At 54.8% G+C, this 14,488-nt stretch overlaps 1 protein-coding gene across 1 annotated transcript; it reads left to right on the top strand.

The window, feature by feature from the left end:
- Positions 1–432: 432 nt before the first annotated feature.
- LOC101947964 (tubulin alpha-1D chain) lies at positions 433–5,517 on the top strand. The gene is made up of 4 exons (XM_005279706.5): positions 433–614; positions 1,462–1,684; positions 2,072–2,220; positions 4,434–5,517. Exons 1-4 carry the CDS (start codon positions 612–614, stop codon positions 5,412–5,414), a joined length of 1,356 nt encoding a protein of 451 aa, XP_005279763.1. The 5' UTR covers positions 433–611; the 3' UTR covers positions 5,415–5,517.
- Positions 5,518–14,488: the final 8,971 nt, after the last annotated feature.

Raw genomic sequence — 14,488 nt, 5'->3', positions numbered from 1 at the left:
TAACAAAATTAAAAAAGGGACTGGACATTTCTCTGGATACCAGGACCCGACGGGGTTGTTAGAACAGAGTGTGGCAGGGCTCTGGTCCCTCCGGCTTCAGCCGATCTCGAACTATTAGAGACCAGGGTGAGACCTAATGTGTGGGGGTGGGCGAGGGGCAGATCATCCCACCTCTGCTGCAGCATCTGGGGCTGGGCACTGTCCCAGAGGAGACGGAGCTCGAAGGACCTGAGGTCTGATCCCTCCGGTGATGCCTGCGTTCCTGTGCCCCTGAGATCCGCGCTCTGCCGAGAAGCGAAGCTCGGCGCTGCACCGGGGCCAGCACGAGACCCCCGGGCAGTGGCAGGGAGGAGCCAGGCCCAGTGACTGGTTTGTTTGGTGTAACCAAGGCCCTGTGAGGCCCTCGTTGTGTGTTGCAGGGAGCTGTAACCCAGAGACAGCTCAGCAAAGGGCAGCGTGACGAGCAGCGCCCTGCACAGCCACCCCGCCACAGCTGTTACTAACAACAAACCCTCCCTCCCAGTTACTATAAAAGGCGCAGCTCAGAGCAACTCCGTTCCCAGCCTTCGTCCTCCGAGCCCGTTGCTGTCGGATCGAAGAACCTCTGCAGCATGGTGAGTCCCCCCGGGGGGGCGAGCAGGGGGCAGTCCCAGGCTAGGGAGGAGCAGGTGCCCTGGGAGGGTTTAGACGTACGAGAGCTGTACGGGGGGATTGGCCCGGCTCCTAAAGGTCCAGGCAGGCGCCGGCAGAACAGCCGCAGGGCAGGGCAGACTCCAGAGCTCAGAGGCGTCACCGGGGGATGGCGCTTGGTGGGTGTTAGTCCAGCGGCTGGTGCTGGCTGGGAGGGGGAAGGCACCAATTCAGGAGACAGGACAAGCTGGGGCCGCACAGGCTGGGATGAGGCTGAGACGCAGACAGCCGGCCTGTGGCCTCAGCCAGGGAAGGGAGGAGAGCAGGGGGAGAGGGGCCAGAGAGGAGGTAGCCTGGGGAGTGGGGAGATGCAGGGAGGCTGGAGAGGAGGAGGGGAGAGGTGACGGGGCTGGATCTGTGCGGACGGCGGCGAGGGGGAATTGTAGGGGAACGCAGCAGGAGAGGCCAGATGTGGGGCGAGCGTGAGGAATGAAGTCCATGAGTCAGGCCAAGAGGCAGGACGGCAGAGGATGGAGAGGAAAGATGAGCCTTGGAGGAAGCAGCACCAGGACCGAGGAGAGGCCAATGAACAACACTGAGCAGGTTTTCTGATGCACAAGCAGCCGGCCAATCTTTCCCTGCCCCCACTTCCCCCCCTGAGCCCAGTTTGAGGGGGGCGGGGATGGCGGGTGGCTTTCCCCGGTCTCGGGATCCCTCGAACCCAGAGACTGTCTGTAGTGAAGGGCTGCGGGTCCTGTCCTAGGACGACATGCCCCACAGACAGCACCTGGGCCCCCCGCCCCACCACGGTTCCTTGTTCTTCGCCCCCAGCGCGAGTGCATTTCCGTCCACGTCGGCCAGGCCGGCGTGCAGATCGGCAATGCCTGCTGGGAGCTGTACTGCCTGGAGCATGGCATCCAGCCCGACGGGCAGATGCCCAGCGACAAGACCATCGGGGGAGGGGACGACTCCTTCAACACCTTCTTCAGTGAGACGGGTGCCGGGAAGCACGTCCCTAGGGCCGTCTTCGTGGACCTGGAACCCACCGTGATCGGTGAGTGCTGCACGCCGGGGGAGGGATAGGGCTGGGGGCCTAGGGATCCCTGTGCGAGCACGGCCTGCCTCGGAGTTTGCATGCACCGTTCACAATCCGCTGAGCCATGCAGCCCCTCTGGCCTGGGCGTGAAAGGCTCTGGTTCCTTGGGCTACCCTCTGGAATCAGATGGCACAGAGCAGGTGTGGGGCCCGCAGGGGCAACACACATCTAGGGCAGGAACATCAGGGTCTGTGGGCAGGTCAGTGTCACAGGAACAGCTGCTGGGAACAAAGCTACGCGAGCCCTTCATCTCTCACTCGCTAACCCATGCAGCCCTGCTCAGGTGGGGCACCGGGGTCCCTCCGGGAGGGGCGAGCGCTAACCGGGCTGTGGTGTGAATTCCAGACGAGGTTCGGACCGGCACTTACCGCCAGCTCTTCCACCCAGAGCAGCTCATCACCGGCAAGGAAGATGCTGCCAATAACTATGCCCGCGGGCACTACACCATCGGCAAGGAGATCATCGACCTGGTGCTGGACAGGATCCGGAAGCTGGTAAAGACGCTAGGGCAGGCAGGGTTCTGGGAAGCTCTTGGATTCCCGGTGGAGATAATGCCAAGCGGTGGTTGGATGGTGAGGGCAGGAGCGGCGCCAGGGTTTTTGCCGCCCTAGGTGGCAGCGCTTCTCCTCAGAGCATTCAGCGGCGGGGGTCCTTCTGCTCCGCGTCTTTGGGGGCACTTCGGCGGCGGGTCCCGGAGCGAGTGAAGGACCCGCCGCCAAAGCACCCCGAAGACGCGGAGCGGAAGGACCCCCGCCGCCGAATTGCTGCCGGGGACGGCAAAATGCTGCCCCCAAATCCTGCCGCCCCAGGTGACCACCTAGGGTCACCTAGTGGAAGCGCCGGCCCTGGGTGAGGGAGCACAATCAGCTTCAGCTGCCCAAACATTCGCTGGCTTCACCTCCAGCTTCCTCCGTCACCCGGGGGCCAGAGCAGTGATGGGCAACGTCCAGGTGGGCCGCAGAGTCTGCAGGACACAGCATGCAGGGATCCACTTTGAGTCGAGTGGTCTCTCTGCTTGGATCTAGCTGGAGACCTGCAGCTGCCTCCCCAGGCCACACCTGTCCCGGCGTCCCCGGGCGATGCTCTGGAACTGCTCCCCACAAAGCCAGTCAGGACTCTGGGGAGCCTCCTCTCCCTCGGAGCAGACTGTCTTCAGGGCAAGACGCTCACACGGCTTCACCTCCTGGGTCTCTCCTGGGAGCATTCAGCATATGCCCCTCCGTGCGCTTCCCACAGCGAGTCCGCCCCGGCGAGGTCCTGGGGGAGCCAGAGGGTCCTGCACCCCCACTTTGCAGTCAGACGTGACTCTCGGCCAGCCAGTAACACAGAGGTTTATTCGATGACAGGAACATGGTCTAAAACAGAGCTTGTAGGTCCAGCGAACGGGACCCCTTGGCTGGGTCCATTCTGGGGCCCAGCGAGGCAGACCCCCGTCTGCCCTCACTCCTCGTCCCCAGCTAGCTCCAAACTCCAACCCCCATCCAGCCCCTCCTTCTCTGGGCTTTGTCTCTTTCCCGGGCCAGGAGGTCACCTGATCCCTTTGTCTCCAACACCTTCAGTTGGCACCTTTGCAGAGGAGGGGCCCAGGCCATCAGTTGCCAGGAGACAGAGTGTCGGGCATTTATGTACCCTGGCCCTTTGCTCTGCAGCAACCATACACCCTTATCCCACCACCTAGATACTTAAGAACGGCATAGGGGAAACTGAGGAAAACATTAAGAACAGTCCCACTTCGTCACAACACCTCAGTCTGGAAGACGAGGCGGCTAGAATCTGCCCCATTGTATGGCAGCGAGGCGCGGCCTCAGGGTCACGGTGACCTGCTAATGCAGCCTTCATCTGGGCTCTGTCCGTGCCCTCAGGGTGCAGGGGAACTCCAGTGTGTGCAGGGAATTCAGGCTGTCTCATGCACTGGCTGGAGCTGTGCCCCGGGGAGCTAGAGCAGTTCCTGTCACTCCCGGGGCAGGGGACCCCAAACGGCTCACAGAGCAGAGGCAGAAGTGCACTCCAGGACAGGCTCTGGCATGGGAGGCAGAGGATGGGAAAGCCAGGGACGGGGGACGATGAGAGGGGATGGGTTCCCCATCCACCCAGGAAAAGGAACCGGTGGGAAGGCTCGGTGCATCCAGCCTCCTGCTTTCAGCGGTGCTGGCGCTACTCCGCATCTAATGCCGAAGTCGTGCTGGTGCCGCCGTAACTCACACCAGCAGCTCCCCGGTGAGCCGGGAGGTTAGCGGTGTCACGGACTCACAGATCGTGCCCACTCGAAAAAACAAGAAAATCCCCCACTTCGTCACAAGTGGTGTTGGCAAAGACAAGCACCGGCCCGGCCTGGTGAGAAGGAGATTAAAGCGAGGATTAGGAGCAGACGGGGGAGTTGGGGGTGTGTGGATGGAAGCTTTTAGGAGTCAGGATAAAGACAGGCAAGGGGTGAAAGACAGAGAGCGGGTGAGAGTGAGGTACAGGGGTCCTGGAAGCCGACACACTTTCCATAAATCTCTTTCTGCTGGGACACATCCACCTTCCCCCATGGGGTCCTGAGCATCGAAAGCCCCCCAGAGCCCTCCTGCCATCGCACAGCGCAGCTGTGAAATCCTGGGGCCCCACTGCACAGCGGATGGGACCACTGAGCCCCTGGCAGGGTGCTCACTCCCGCTGACTGCCCCTTTCCCAGGCTGAGTCCCCTCTCTTTCCCGGATCCCCGCAGGCCGACCAGTGCACGGGGCTCCAGGGCTTCCTCATCTTCCACAGCTTCGGGGGCGGCACCGGTTCCGGGTTCACCTCCCTGCTGATGGAGCGTCTCTCCGTTGACTATGGCAAGAAGTCCAAGCTGGAGTTCTCCATCTACCCAGCGCCTCAGATATCCACCGCGGTGGTGGAGCCCTACAACTCCATCCTGACGACCCACACCACCCTGGAGCACTCGGACTGTGCCTTCATGGTAGACAACGAGGCCATCTATGACATCTGCCGCAGGAACCTGGACATCGAGCGCCCCACCTACACCAACCTCAACCGGCTAATAGGTCAGATCGTGTCCTCCATCACCGCCTCCCTCCGATTCGATGGTGCCCTCAACGTGGATCTGACGGAGTTCCAGACCAACCTGGTGCCCTACCCCCGTATCCACTTCCCGCTGGCCACCTACGCCCCCGTCATCTCTGCAGAGAAGGCCTACCATGAGCAGCTCTCCGTGGCGGAGATCACAAACGCTTGCTTTGAGCCAGCCAACCAGATGGTGAAATGTGACCCTCGCCACGGGAAATACATGGCCTGCTGCCTCTTGTACCGCGGGGACGTGGTGCCCAAAGACGTCAATGCTGCTATTGCCACCATCAAAACCAAGCGTAGCATCCAGTTTGTAGACTGGTGCCCAACTGGCTTCAAGGTTGGTATCAACTACCAGCCTCCCACTGTGGTTCCTGGTGGCGACCTGGCCAAGGTGCAGCGGGCTGTGTGCATGCTGAGCAACACCACGGCCATTGCCGAGGCCTGGGCTCGGCTGGACCACAAGTTTGACCTGATGTATGCCAAGCGGGCCTTCGTGCACTGGTACGTGGGAGAGGGCATGGAGGAGGGGGAGTTCTCAGAGGCCCGGGAGGACATGGCTGCCCTGGAGAAGGATTACGAGGAGGTGGGGACAGACAGTGTGGATGGAGGAGAGGAAGAGGAAGGTGATGAATACTAGAGGGTAAATGTCCTGTTTGGACGGCTGGGAATCAGCCTCACGTCTTCCTCACTGATGCACATGGGACGATTGTCCACCTTAAATAAAACAGTTCCTCCAGTCACTGTAGGGCTATAGTTTGCTACATCCATTTACCTGTTCCCAATCTGAGCTATGCCCCTTCGTCCTATGCCTGGCGCAGCCACGGGAAGGACGTGGACGCAACCCCTGTTATTTGCCAGGCTGAACTCGACAATCTGCCAGCTGCCCATGCGCACTTCACTAGCTCGAGACGGAGCTGCTGTGCCATTGTCCCATCCCCCGGCACAGAGCTCTGTGCGAGGGGCTCCCGGTGAGATGCACGGCCCCTAACCCTAGACAATGCCGACTGGGTCGTGAGTGACAGGGAGAATCAGAGGGAGGGGAAGAGGGAAACCAGTGGGCTGTGTAGATCCCTGGGGTTGGGATGCTGGGGCCAGCCCCTGGGCCCCGAAAATCATGGGCCCAATCCAACACCATATATTGGCTGGGGACACGGAACCCTCCTCCGCGGTGCTGCTAAGAAATAACCCTCCCTGCTCTCTTCATTGCTCTCCCAGGTCTTCTCGTCCTTCTCTGCTGGTTAGCTTTTCCCTTTGCCTCCCATGTCACCTCCGATACCGTTCACACGGGACTGACTGTCTCCATTAATTTCCATGTTCTCGGTACCCTGGCACCTTGGAACCTGGTTCACTCCTTCAATATGGGGTGAAGAATTCAGTGGGAGGGGAGAGGTCTGCCCCCGACCTTTGACCTTTGACTCATAGGCCATCCACAGGTCGCCCATCTGGCAATAGTAATTCCTTCCATGAGGCAGTCAGGTTGGGTGGGAGAGTCCGCCCGAGCTGCCCTATCTCCTGGACAGCCGGGAGGGAGGGAGAGTGCTGCAGGGGCCGATCCTGAGAGCTCGGACCCCCACAGGACTGATGGCTGTTTGCTAGCATCCTTTCCTGTTTCTCTTTTCCTTTAACCTAAGTGCTCTCCACCCCTTTCTCTCCTCTGTCTTCCGGGCTGAGTCCCTCTGTCAAAGGGAGACTTTTCCAAACTGCCCCCTGGCTCCTAGCAGCTGTGCTCTTGGGCGGAACGGCTGCTGGAATCTAAACAGCTTTGAAACCGCGCACAGAGAGGTTACAAAAACGGAACAGCCCGTTCTAGGAGCAGCCGGAGTGTAGCCGTGTGGGTCCCAGGATGTTAGAGAGACAAGGTGGGGGAGGAAATAGCTTTTATTGGACCCATGTCTGTAGGTGAGAGAGAGCAGCTTTCACACATCTCTTCAGCAGGCCTGAGGCCGAGCTCTGTCTCTCTCACCTACAGAAACGGGTCCAATAGACGCTATTCCCTCCCCTGCTCATTCTAGGAGCCTCACACAAGGGACGTCAGCCTCTGCACGCCCTCTCAGTGCCGTGTGTGCTGGGTGTCTGGCAGTGCCCCACCCGTGCTCACCTGGGACTCCTGCAGCGCCAGCGCCCTCGGAACAGCACCTTGTCTGTGCCCGGGGACTCTGGGAGCGTCCTGGAGCGGTGCCCGTCGGCACTCATCAAGTACGCCCCAGCAGTGGCTGACCTAACATTTCCACCCCACGGAGACAGGTGTGCTAGAAACACAAGACAGACGATCCAGGCTCAGGACAATCATTTCCAGCTCCACAAACCTACCAGCATAGAACCTATTGGTTCCTATGACAACCTGGGATTGGGTACTGTGAATTTCAAGAGGGCGTTAGAGCATGTTCAGTGTCTCTGGGGGCTCAGGACTAAGTGTCCGGTGTGACCCGATGGAGCACGTATATGTCAGGGGTTCTGCACAACCAGGGCAATGTCTGGATAATAAATAAAAACAGTAACACACGTTAGCAGTGAAAGGGTTAATAGCGAGGGTGACCCCCCCCACCCCCCAAGGAACTGAAAGGAAGATCCTCTCTAGGGATGTAGAAAAGAGCCCCAGAAAGGACTGAGGGCCAGCACTAATGGCTTGCCACGAGAGACTGACAGAGCTCCATCTTTTCAAGCGGAAGCTCGAGACGTGACTTGCCTGCGTGTGTCAGGACCGTCGGGGGAGAACACGGTGGGTGCTAACTGGCTCTTTAGTCCAGTGGGGCCGGGCAGAACCAGAGCCAAGGCCTGGAAGCTGAAACCAGACTAATCGGAATGAGAAACGAGGCACAAATTAACAGTGCGGGTGATTAGCCCTGGGCGTTGCCAGCTGGCTGGCTTCCCATCTGGCCCTGGCCTTCCTGGACGATGCTTCTGCCAGACAAGTCCCTGGGCTCCAGGCAGGGGTGCTGGGTGAAATGCAATGGCCTGAGCTAGGGAGGGGGTCAGATTTTTGATCTCAAGGTCCCGCCTGGCCTTCGCCTCTATGACTCTACGAGTGGCACATCCAGAGTTTGTAACCTCCTAGGGCACCGCCCTGACATCACAATCAGCCTGAGCTTTCCATTGGCTGCAGCAGCTGCCAGTCAGCAGGGGAGGAATGTGATGGGCTGCTGGGGAGCTCCTGCCCTGCACCCCCGTGTACCACCGAGGGCACCTGCGGGCAGGGGCAGTGCAGATCTCTCCTGATGCAGTAAGGTAGGGCCTGGGCTTTATCAGAGGGGTTGGGATCCCAGCAAGCACTGAGAGACCCTGTCAGAGGGAAGAGCTGGATGGAGACTTTAGGGACGGGGGATGGTGACTGGAGAGCGCCTGATGCAATTGGTGCAGAGCAGAGAGTGGAAAGGGGATGTAGGAAGAAGCACAAGGGTCAGATAAGGGCTGGTCTCCTGGGCATGGGCCTAATACCCACCACCTAGGGAGCCTGGCCCCGCGCTCTACCCTGGGAAGGGCCATAAACCTCAGCCAACGGTGAGCTCCCCACCCTCCCCACCCCAGCAGGTCTCCCCTGCCAGGACAGGGATGGGTCTGGCTTGTGGGCTGTGGGCGAAAGCTCCCCAGCACATCTGAGATCCTCAGCAAGGGAGGCTGGTCAGATCTCACCCAGAGTATCAAGAAAACATCTATGGCCAATTGGCTTAAAGAGGGGAAGAAGTTTATACAATATATCAGAACAATACTAGTATTAGCAATGGTATGGGCTCATTTTGAGACAGAGTGGTAAAAATGTCAATAATGATGTAGAAAAGGCAGAAGTACTTAATAAATATTTCTGGTCTGTATCTCAAAACAAGCTGAACGATGTCTCCACATTATACATGATGATCACTTACTTGCTTTTCCATCAGTAACGAAGGAAGATGTTAAACAGCACCTACTGAAGCTAAATACTTTAAAATCAGCAAATCCACACAACTTGCACCCAAGACTTTTAAAAGAGCTGGCCGAGGAGCTCTCCAAATCAATGGTATTAATTTTTTGTAAGTCTTGGAAAATTGGAGAAGTTCCAGAGGACTGAAAGAAAGCTAAAGTTGTGTAATTATTTAAAAAGGGTAAACAGGATGACCCAGGTCACTCTAGGTCAATGAGTCTGACATCACTCCCAGGGAAAATGATTGAACAGGTGATATGAAACTATCAATATGACTATGTAATTAATACCAGTCAATATAGTTTCCTGGAAAGCAGGACCTCTCCCAGTTTGGTGTCATCTGCACATTTCATAAGCATCCTCTCCACTCCATTATCCACGCCATGAATTAAAATATTAAATGATACCGGACCCAGGACTGACCCCTGCAGAACCTCACTAGATACACACTCCCAGTTTGACAATGAATCCTGGATAACTACTCTTAGGGTGCGGCCTTTCAGCCAGGTGTGAACCCACTGGATAGGAATTTCATCTAGACCCCATTGCCTTAGTTTGTTTTGGAGAATGTCATGTGGGACTGTACCAAAAGCCTTACTGACATCAACCCTGTCAAAGAAGGAAGTGAGGTTGGTTTGGCATGATTTTCTTGACAAATCCATGTTGTTTTTTACTTAGAACCCTATTATTCTCCAGGTTCTTTCAAACTGATTGTTCAATAATTTGTTCCAGCATCTTTCCAGGTATCAAAGTTAGGCTGACTGATCTATAATTCCCTGGGTCCTCCTTGTTCCCCTTTTTAAAGAAAGGGGCTGTGTCTGCCCTTCTCCAGTCCTCTGGGACCTCACCTGTCCTCCCCGAGTTCCCGAAGATTGTTGCTAACAGCTCCAAGATTGCTTCAACTAGATCCTTAAGTAGCCTGGGATGAATTTCATGAGGCCCTGCCAATCTGAATACACGTAACTCCTCTAAATAGACTTTAACCTGTTTGTCCCCTATTTTGGCTTGTTCCTTCCCCCTTGTTGTTAATGGTAAGTGTGTTGAGTGTTTGGTCACCGTAACCTTTTAGTGAAGACTGAAGCAAAACAGGCCTTAGCCCCTCAGCCTTTTTGACGTGATTTTCTCTCCTTCCCTGCTAAGTAGAGGACCAACACCTTCTAAGCTCTTACTCTTGCTCCGAATGTATTTAAAGAACCTCTTCTTCCTGCCTTTTATGTCTCTTGCTGGGTGTAACTCATGTTGTGCCTTGGCCTTTCTGATTTTGTCCCTACCAGCTTGTACTATTCCTTTGTACTCCTCCTTAGCAATTTGCCATCTTTCCACTTTGTGTAGGATTCCTTTTTGATTTTCAGGTCATTAAAGAGCTCCTGATGGAGCCACAGCGCTCTCTTATTATTCTTCCTATCTTTGTTTTGTTTCGGGGTGGTTTGCCGTTGTGCCTTTAGTACTGTCTCCTGAAGCTGCCAGGTCTCCTGAACTCCTTTTTCCCTTAGATTTTCTTCCCATGGGACCTCACCTCCCAGTTCCCTGAGTTTGTTAAAGTCCATTGTCCTTCTCTCGCTCCTTCTTTCCTGAGAATCATGAAATCTGTCACATCTGTCACCGTCACCCAAACTGCCTCCACCTTCAGATTCGCTACCAACTCCTCCCTGTTGGAAAGAATCAAGTGAAAAATGCTGTTCCCCCGGTTACCTCCTCCACTTTCTAAAACAAAATGTTGTCTTCAACACATGCCAAATATTGACTGGACATTTTGTTTTTGCTTTATTACTTTTGCAACAGATGTCTGTATAGTTCAAATCCCTCATTACTATCAGGTCTTGTGTTTTGGATATTTCTGTTATTTGTTCTAGAAATGCCTCATCCACCTCTTCTTCCTGATTTGCTGGACTATAGTAGACTCTTACCATGATGTCACCCCTATTTCCCCCCCTTTTATCTTTACCCAGAGACTTTAAACTGCTCTGCCTCCCACCGCCGTCTGGCTCTCAGAACAAGTGCTTATATTCTTGATGTATAATGCAACCCCTCCTCCCTTTTTTTCTGCCTGTCCTCCCTGACAAGCTATACTCCGATACCAACATTTCAGTCATGAGATTTATCTCATCAAGTCTCTGTGAATTCTTCCATCAACCCAGCTACCAGCTCTCGGGGAGGTGGATTTACCACAGTGATGGAAGAACCCCTCCCACCACTGTGATATGTGTCCACACTGATTTCAGAGGAGCAGCTGTGTTAGTCTGTATCCGCAAAAAGAACAGGAGTCCTTGGGGCACCTTAGAGACTAACAAATGTATTGTAGCATAACTAACAGTTATTTTTCTCTCCTGCTGACAACAGCTCACCTTAACTGATCACTCTCCTTATAATGTGTATGGTAACACCCATTGTTTCATGTTTCCTGTGTATATATATATCTTCCTTCTGTATTTTCCACTACATGCATCCGATGAAGTGAGTTGTAGCCCACGAAAGCTTATGCTCCAATACATGTGTTAGTCTCTAAGGTGCCCCAAGGACTCCTGTTCTTTTTGTCCACACTGAGGCGCTAGAGTAGTGCAGCTCCAGCTATAGCATCCGAAGTGTAGACAGAGCCTTAATCCAGGCTAGTTTGTGAATTAACTCGTTTTACTTTCACTAGAATCCAGTTCAGGGCTGGGGCTGAAGGGGCAGGTGCATCCACCCCAGTTAAAGTAATAAACTGGGACGTGCTGACTCCTTAGTGAACTTCATATCTTCTGCGACTGCCCCGTGCTTGTTACCGGCCTGGCAAGGTCTGGGGCGGGAGAGGCCGCAGGAGTTTGCTGGGGAGGAGGACAGGCTGGCGTGGCAGGGAGCTAACACTGTCTAATCACCAGCAAAGCTCACGCTGACTGAGGCAAAGCGGTAACGCAGGGGATCACAGCTCGGGGTAGCCGCAGCAGCGTGTTCCACCATCATTGGAGGCATTTAAGAACAGGTTGGACAAACCCCATCAGGGCTGGTCTAGGGGGCTGGACTAGATGACCGGGTGCTGGACTTAGATCACCGCTCGAAGACCCTTCCAACCCTACATTTCTACGATTCTCTGAGCTCCGAGTGCGACACGCTGGCAAAAAAGGCTCATGTTATCCTGGGATGTATAAACTGGGTGAGCACGGCGCAGAAGGCAGTTGTTATAATACCTCCTCCCGAGAGGACCGTTGCCCCTTTGGCTCAAGCACTTAGCCAAACTCTGGGGCCCAGCAGGCTTGGGTCTGTTAGGAGGGGCAATCAGTGAACCGAGTGAGGCCTATTCTTGGCGTGATCTTGTTCAGTCACAGAGAATACCCACAAAGTCCTCTCCCTCTGGAACCCAGCAGAACCCAAGAGCCCAGAACCCCCAGGCGCCACTCCAGGGAACACTGCCAAAGAAGCCCTGTCCCCCTGAGGGTCACACTCACCGCTCCTTCTCCTGCCTTTCTGCCTCCAACACCCCCAGCCTGCACCAACACCCCAGGCCCCGCGTCTGCCACCCGGGAAAGCCCTCAGCGCACGAGGGTTAGCTCTGACCTGCCAAGCCCCCAGCCTAGCAATGGGAGCCTCACAGACCCGGACTGTTTTTTCTAAATCAAGGCGCTCCGTTGAACCTTCTGCTGAGCCTGTAAGAGGGTGCATGGCACAGCCACTGGTTAGAACGAGACCTGTGAGGCTCTCTGGCTCCAAGAGCTCTGTGCAGGCAGCCAGTAGCCCCTTTCAGCAGCACCCTCCACTGGCGCGACCACTCTGACGTGCTGCATACCGTTCTGGTGTTGAGAACTGGACGCATTTCAGACCAGATCTACACGAACGAATCTGAGGTCTGGGAAACCTGACACTGAGGTTGCTCAGTCTTTGTGGTTTATCAAAGAGACGGTCACACGGTGACTTGATCGTGCCCTGTAAGTACCTACACGAGGGGATTCCTGGCGTCAGAAGGCTCTTGAATCTACCAGACAAAGGCAGAACAAAATCCACTGGCTACAAGTTGAAGTCAGGAAAGTTTCAGATATGAAGTAAGACGCAAATTTGCACCGGTGAGGGGGATTAATGGAGCTGGCTGAACTCTCAACTTTTCATCAAACTCCCAAATTTTCACAGGAACAGGGAGATTGACACAAAATTTTGTTTAGACAAATATTGAAAAAAAAGTGATCTGATAAGAACAGCACGTTCTGGTTTTTCTGTTTCAAAGTGACTTTTAATCCCAAAATTTATTTAATTAAAAAAAGTTAAAAAACTGGAGGCAAACGTTTCAATTTTATCCAAACCGAGCGCTTGATGTGACCCCAAGTCTCCAGCAGCCCGAGGAATTATCTGTGGAGCAGGTCACCGAGGGGGGCGGGGGGTGGGTAGTGATCAACGGCTCCATGTCTAGTTGGCAGCCGGTATCAAGCGGAGTGCCCCGGGATCGGTCCTGGGGCCGGTTTTGTTCAAATCTTTATTAATGATCTGGATGAAGGGATGGATTGCACCCTCAGTAAGTTTGCAGATGACACTAAACTGGGAGGAGTGGTAGATACGCTGGAGGGTAGGGACAGGATACAGAGGGACCTAGACAAATTAGAGGATTGAGCCAAAAGAAATCTGATGAGGTTCAACAAGGACAAGTGCAGAGTCCTGCACTTAGGACGGAAGAATCCCATTCACTGTTACAGACTAGGGACCGAGTGGCTAGGCAGCAGTTCTGCAGAAAAGGACCTAGGGGTTACAGTGGACGAGAAGCTGGATATGAGTCAGCAGTGTGTCCTTGTTGCCAAGAAGGCTAACGGCATTTTGGGCTGTATAAGTAGGGGCATTGCCAGCAGATCGAGGGACGGGATCGTTCCCCTCTATTCGACATTGGTGAGGCCTCATCTGGGGTACTGTGTCCAGTTTTGGGCCCACACTACAAGAAGGATGTGGAAAAATTGGAAAGAGTCCAACGGAGGGCAACAAAAATGATTAGGGGTCTGGAGCACATGATTTATGAGGAGAGGCTGAGGGAACTGGGATTGTTTAGTCTGCAGAAGAGAAGAGTGAGGGGGGATTTGATAGCTGCTTTCAACTACCTGAAGGGGGGTTCCAAAGAGGATGGAGCTCGGCTGTTCTCAGTGGTGGCAGATGACAGAACAAGGAGCAATGGTCTCAAGTTGCAGTGGGGGAGGTTTAGGTTGGATATTAGGAAACACTATTTCACTAGGAGGGTGGTGAAGCACTGGAATGGGTTACCTAGGGAGGTGGTGGAATCTCCTTCCCTAGAGGTTTTTAAGGTCCGGCTTGACAAAGCCCTGGCTGGGATGATTTAGCTGGGGTTGGTCCTGCTTTGAGCAGGGGGTTGGACTAGATACCTCCTGAGGTCCCTTCCAACCCTGAGATTCTATGATTCTATGAATGCTCCATCATGTGGAGCCTTGAAATCAAGATGCTGTTTTCTAACAGCAAACGTTCTAGCTCCACCACAAAGTACTGGGCTGTGAAATTCTTTGTCCTGGATCATCTTGGAGATCAGCCTGTCCTTAACATGCATGAAGGGAGATGCCTGATGCTGGGGCATCAAGACAGATGGCTAGGGTGGGCGGGCCTGTGTATCGGGGTGTGACACAGACACTGCTGGCTGGACTGAGTATGAAACAGAACAAAATAGGGATTTCTGAACCATTTAGTGGACCAATAAGTGTGTGTGTGAGTTGGACAGACAGGGATTCAAGACAGACAGATCGTAACAGCGCTCTCGGGATGCAGGGAGAGGAAGGGAGATCGGGCTAAGGGCTCTGTGCTACAGAAGGGCTAACGATGGCGTGAGTAAATCAGCAGAGCCCTGCTGAACTCAAGGG

This window comes from Chrysemys picta, chromosome 11, assembly GCF_011386835.1.
Source record: "Chrysemys picta bellii isolate R12L10 chromosome 11, ASM1138683v2, whole genome shotgun sequence".
Taxonomy (NCBI): domain Eukaryota; kingdom Metazoa; phylum Chordata; order Testudines; family Emydidae; genus Chrysemys; species Chrysemys picta.
Note: the sequence above shows the minus strand (reverse complement) of the source record. Positions and strands in the feature narration are given on the sequence as shown.

Coding starts and splice junctions, on each gene's coding strand:
- LOC101947964 (XM_005279706.5), top strand. Junction 1,685..2,071: donor CCTGGAACCCACCGTGATCG/GTGAGTGCTGCA, acceptor TGTGAATTCCAG/ACGAGGTTCGGACCGGCACT. Junction 2,221..4,433: donor TGGACAGGATCCGGAAGCTG/GTAAAGACGCTA, acceptor GGATCCCCGCAG/GCCGACCAGTGCACGGGGCT.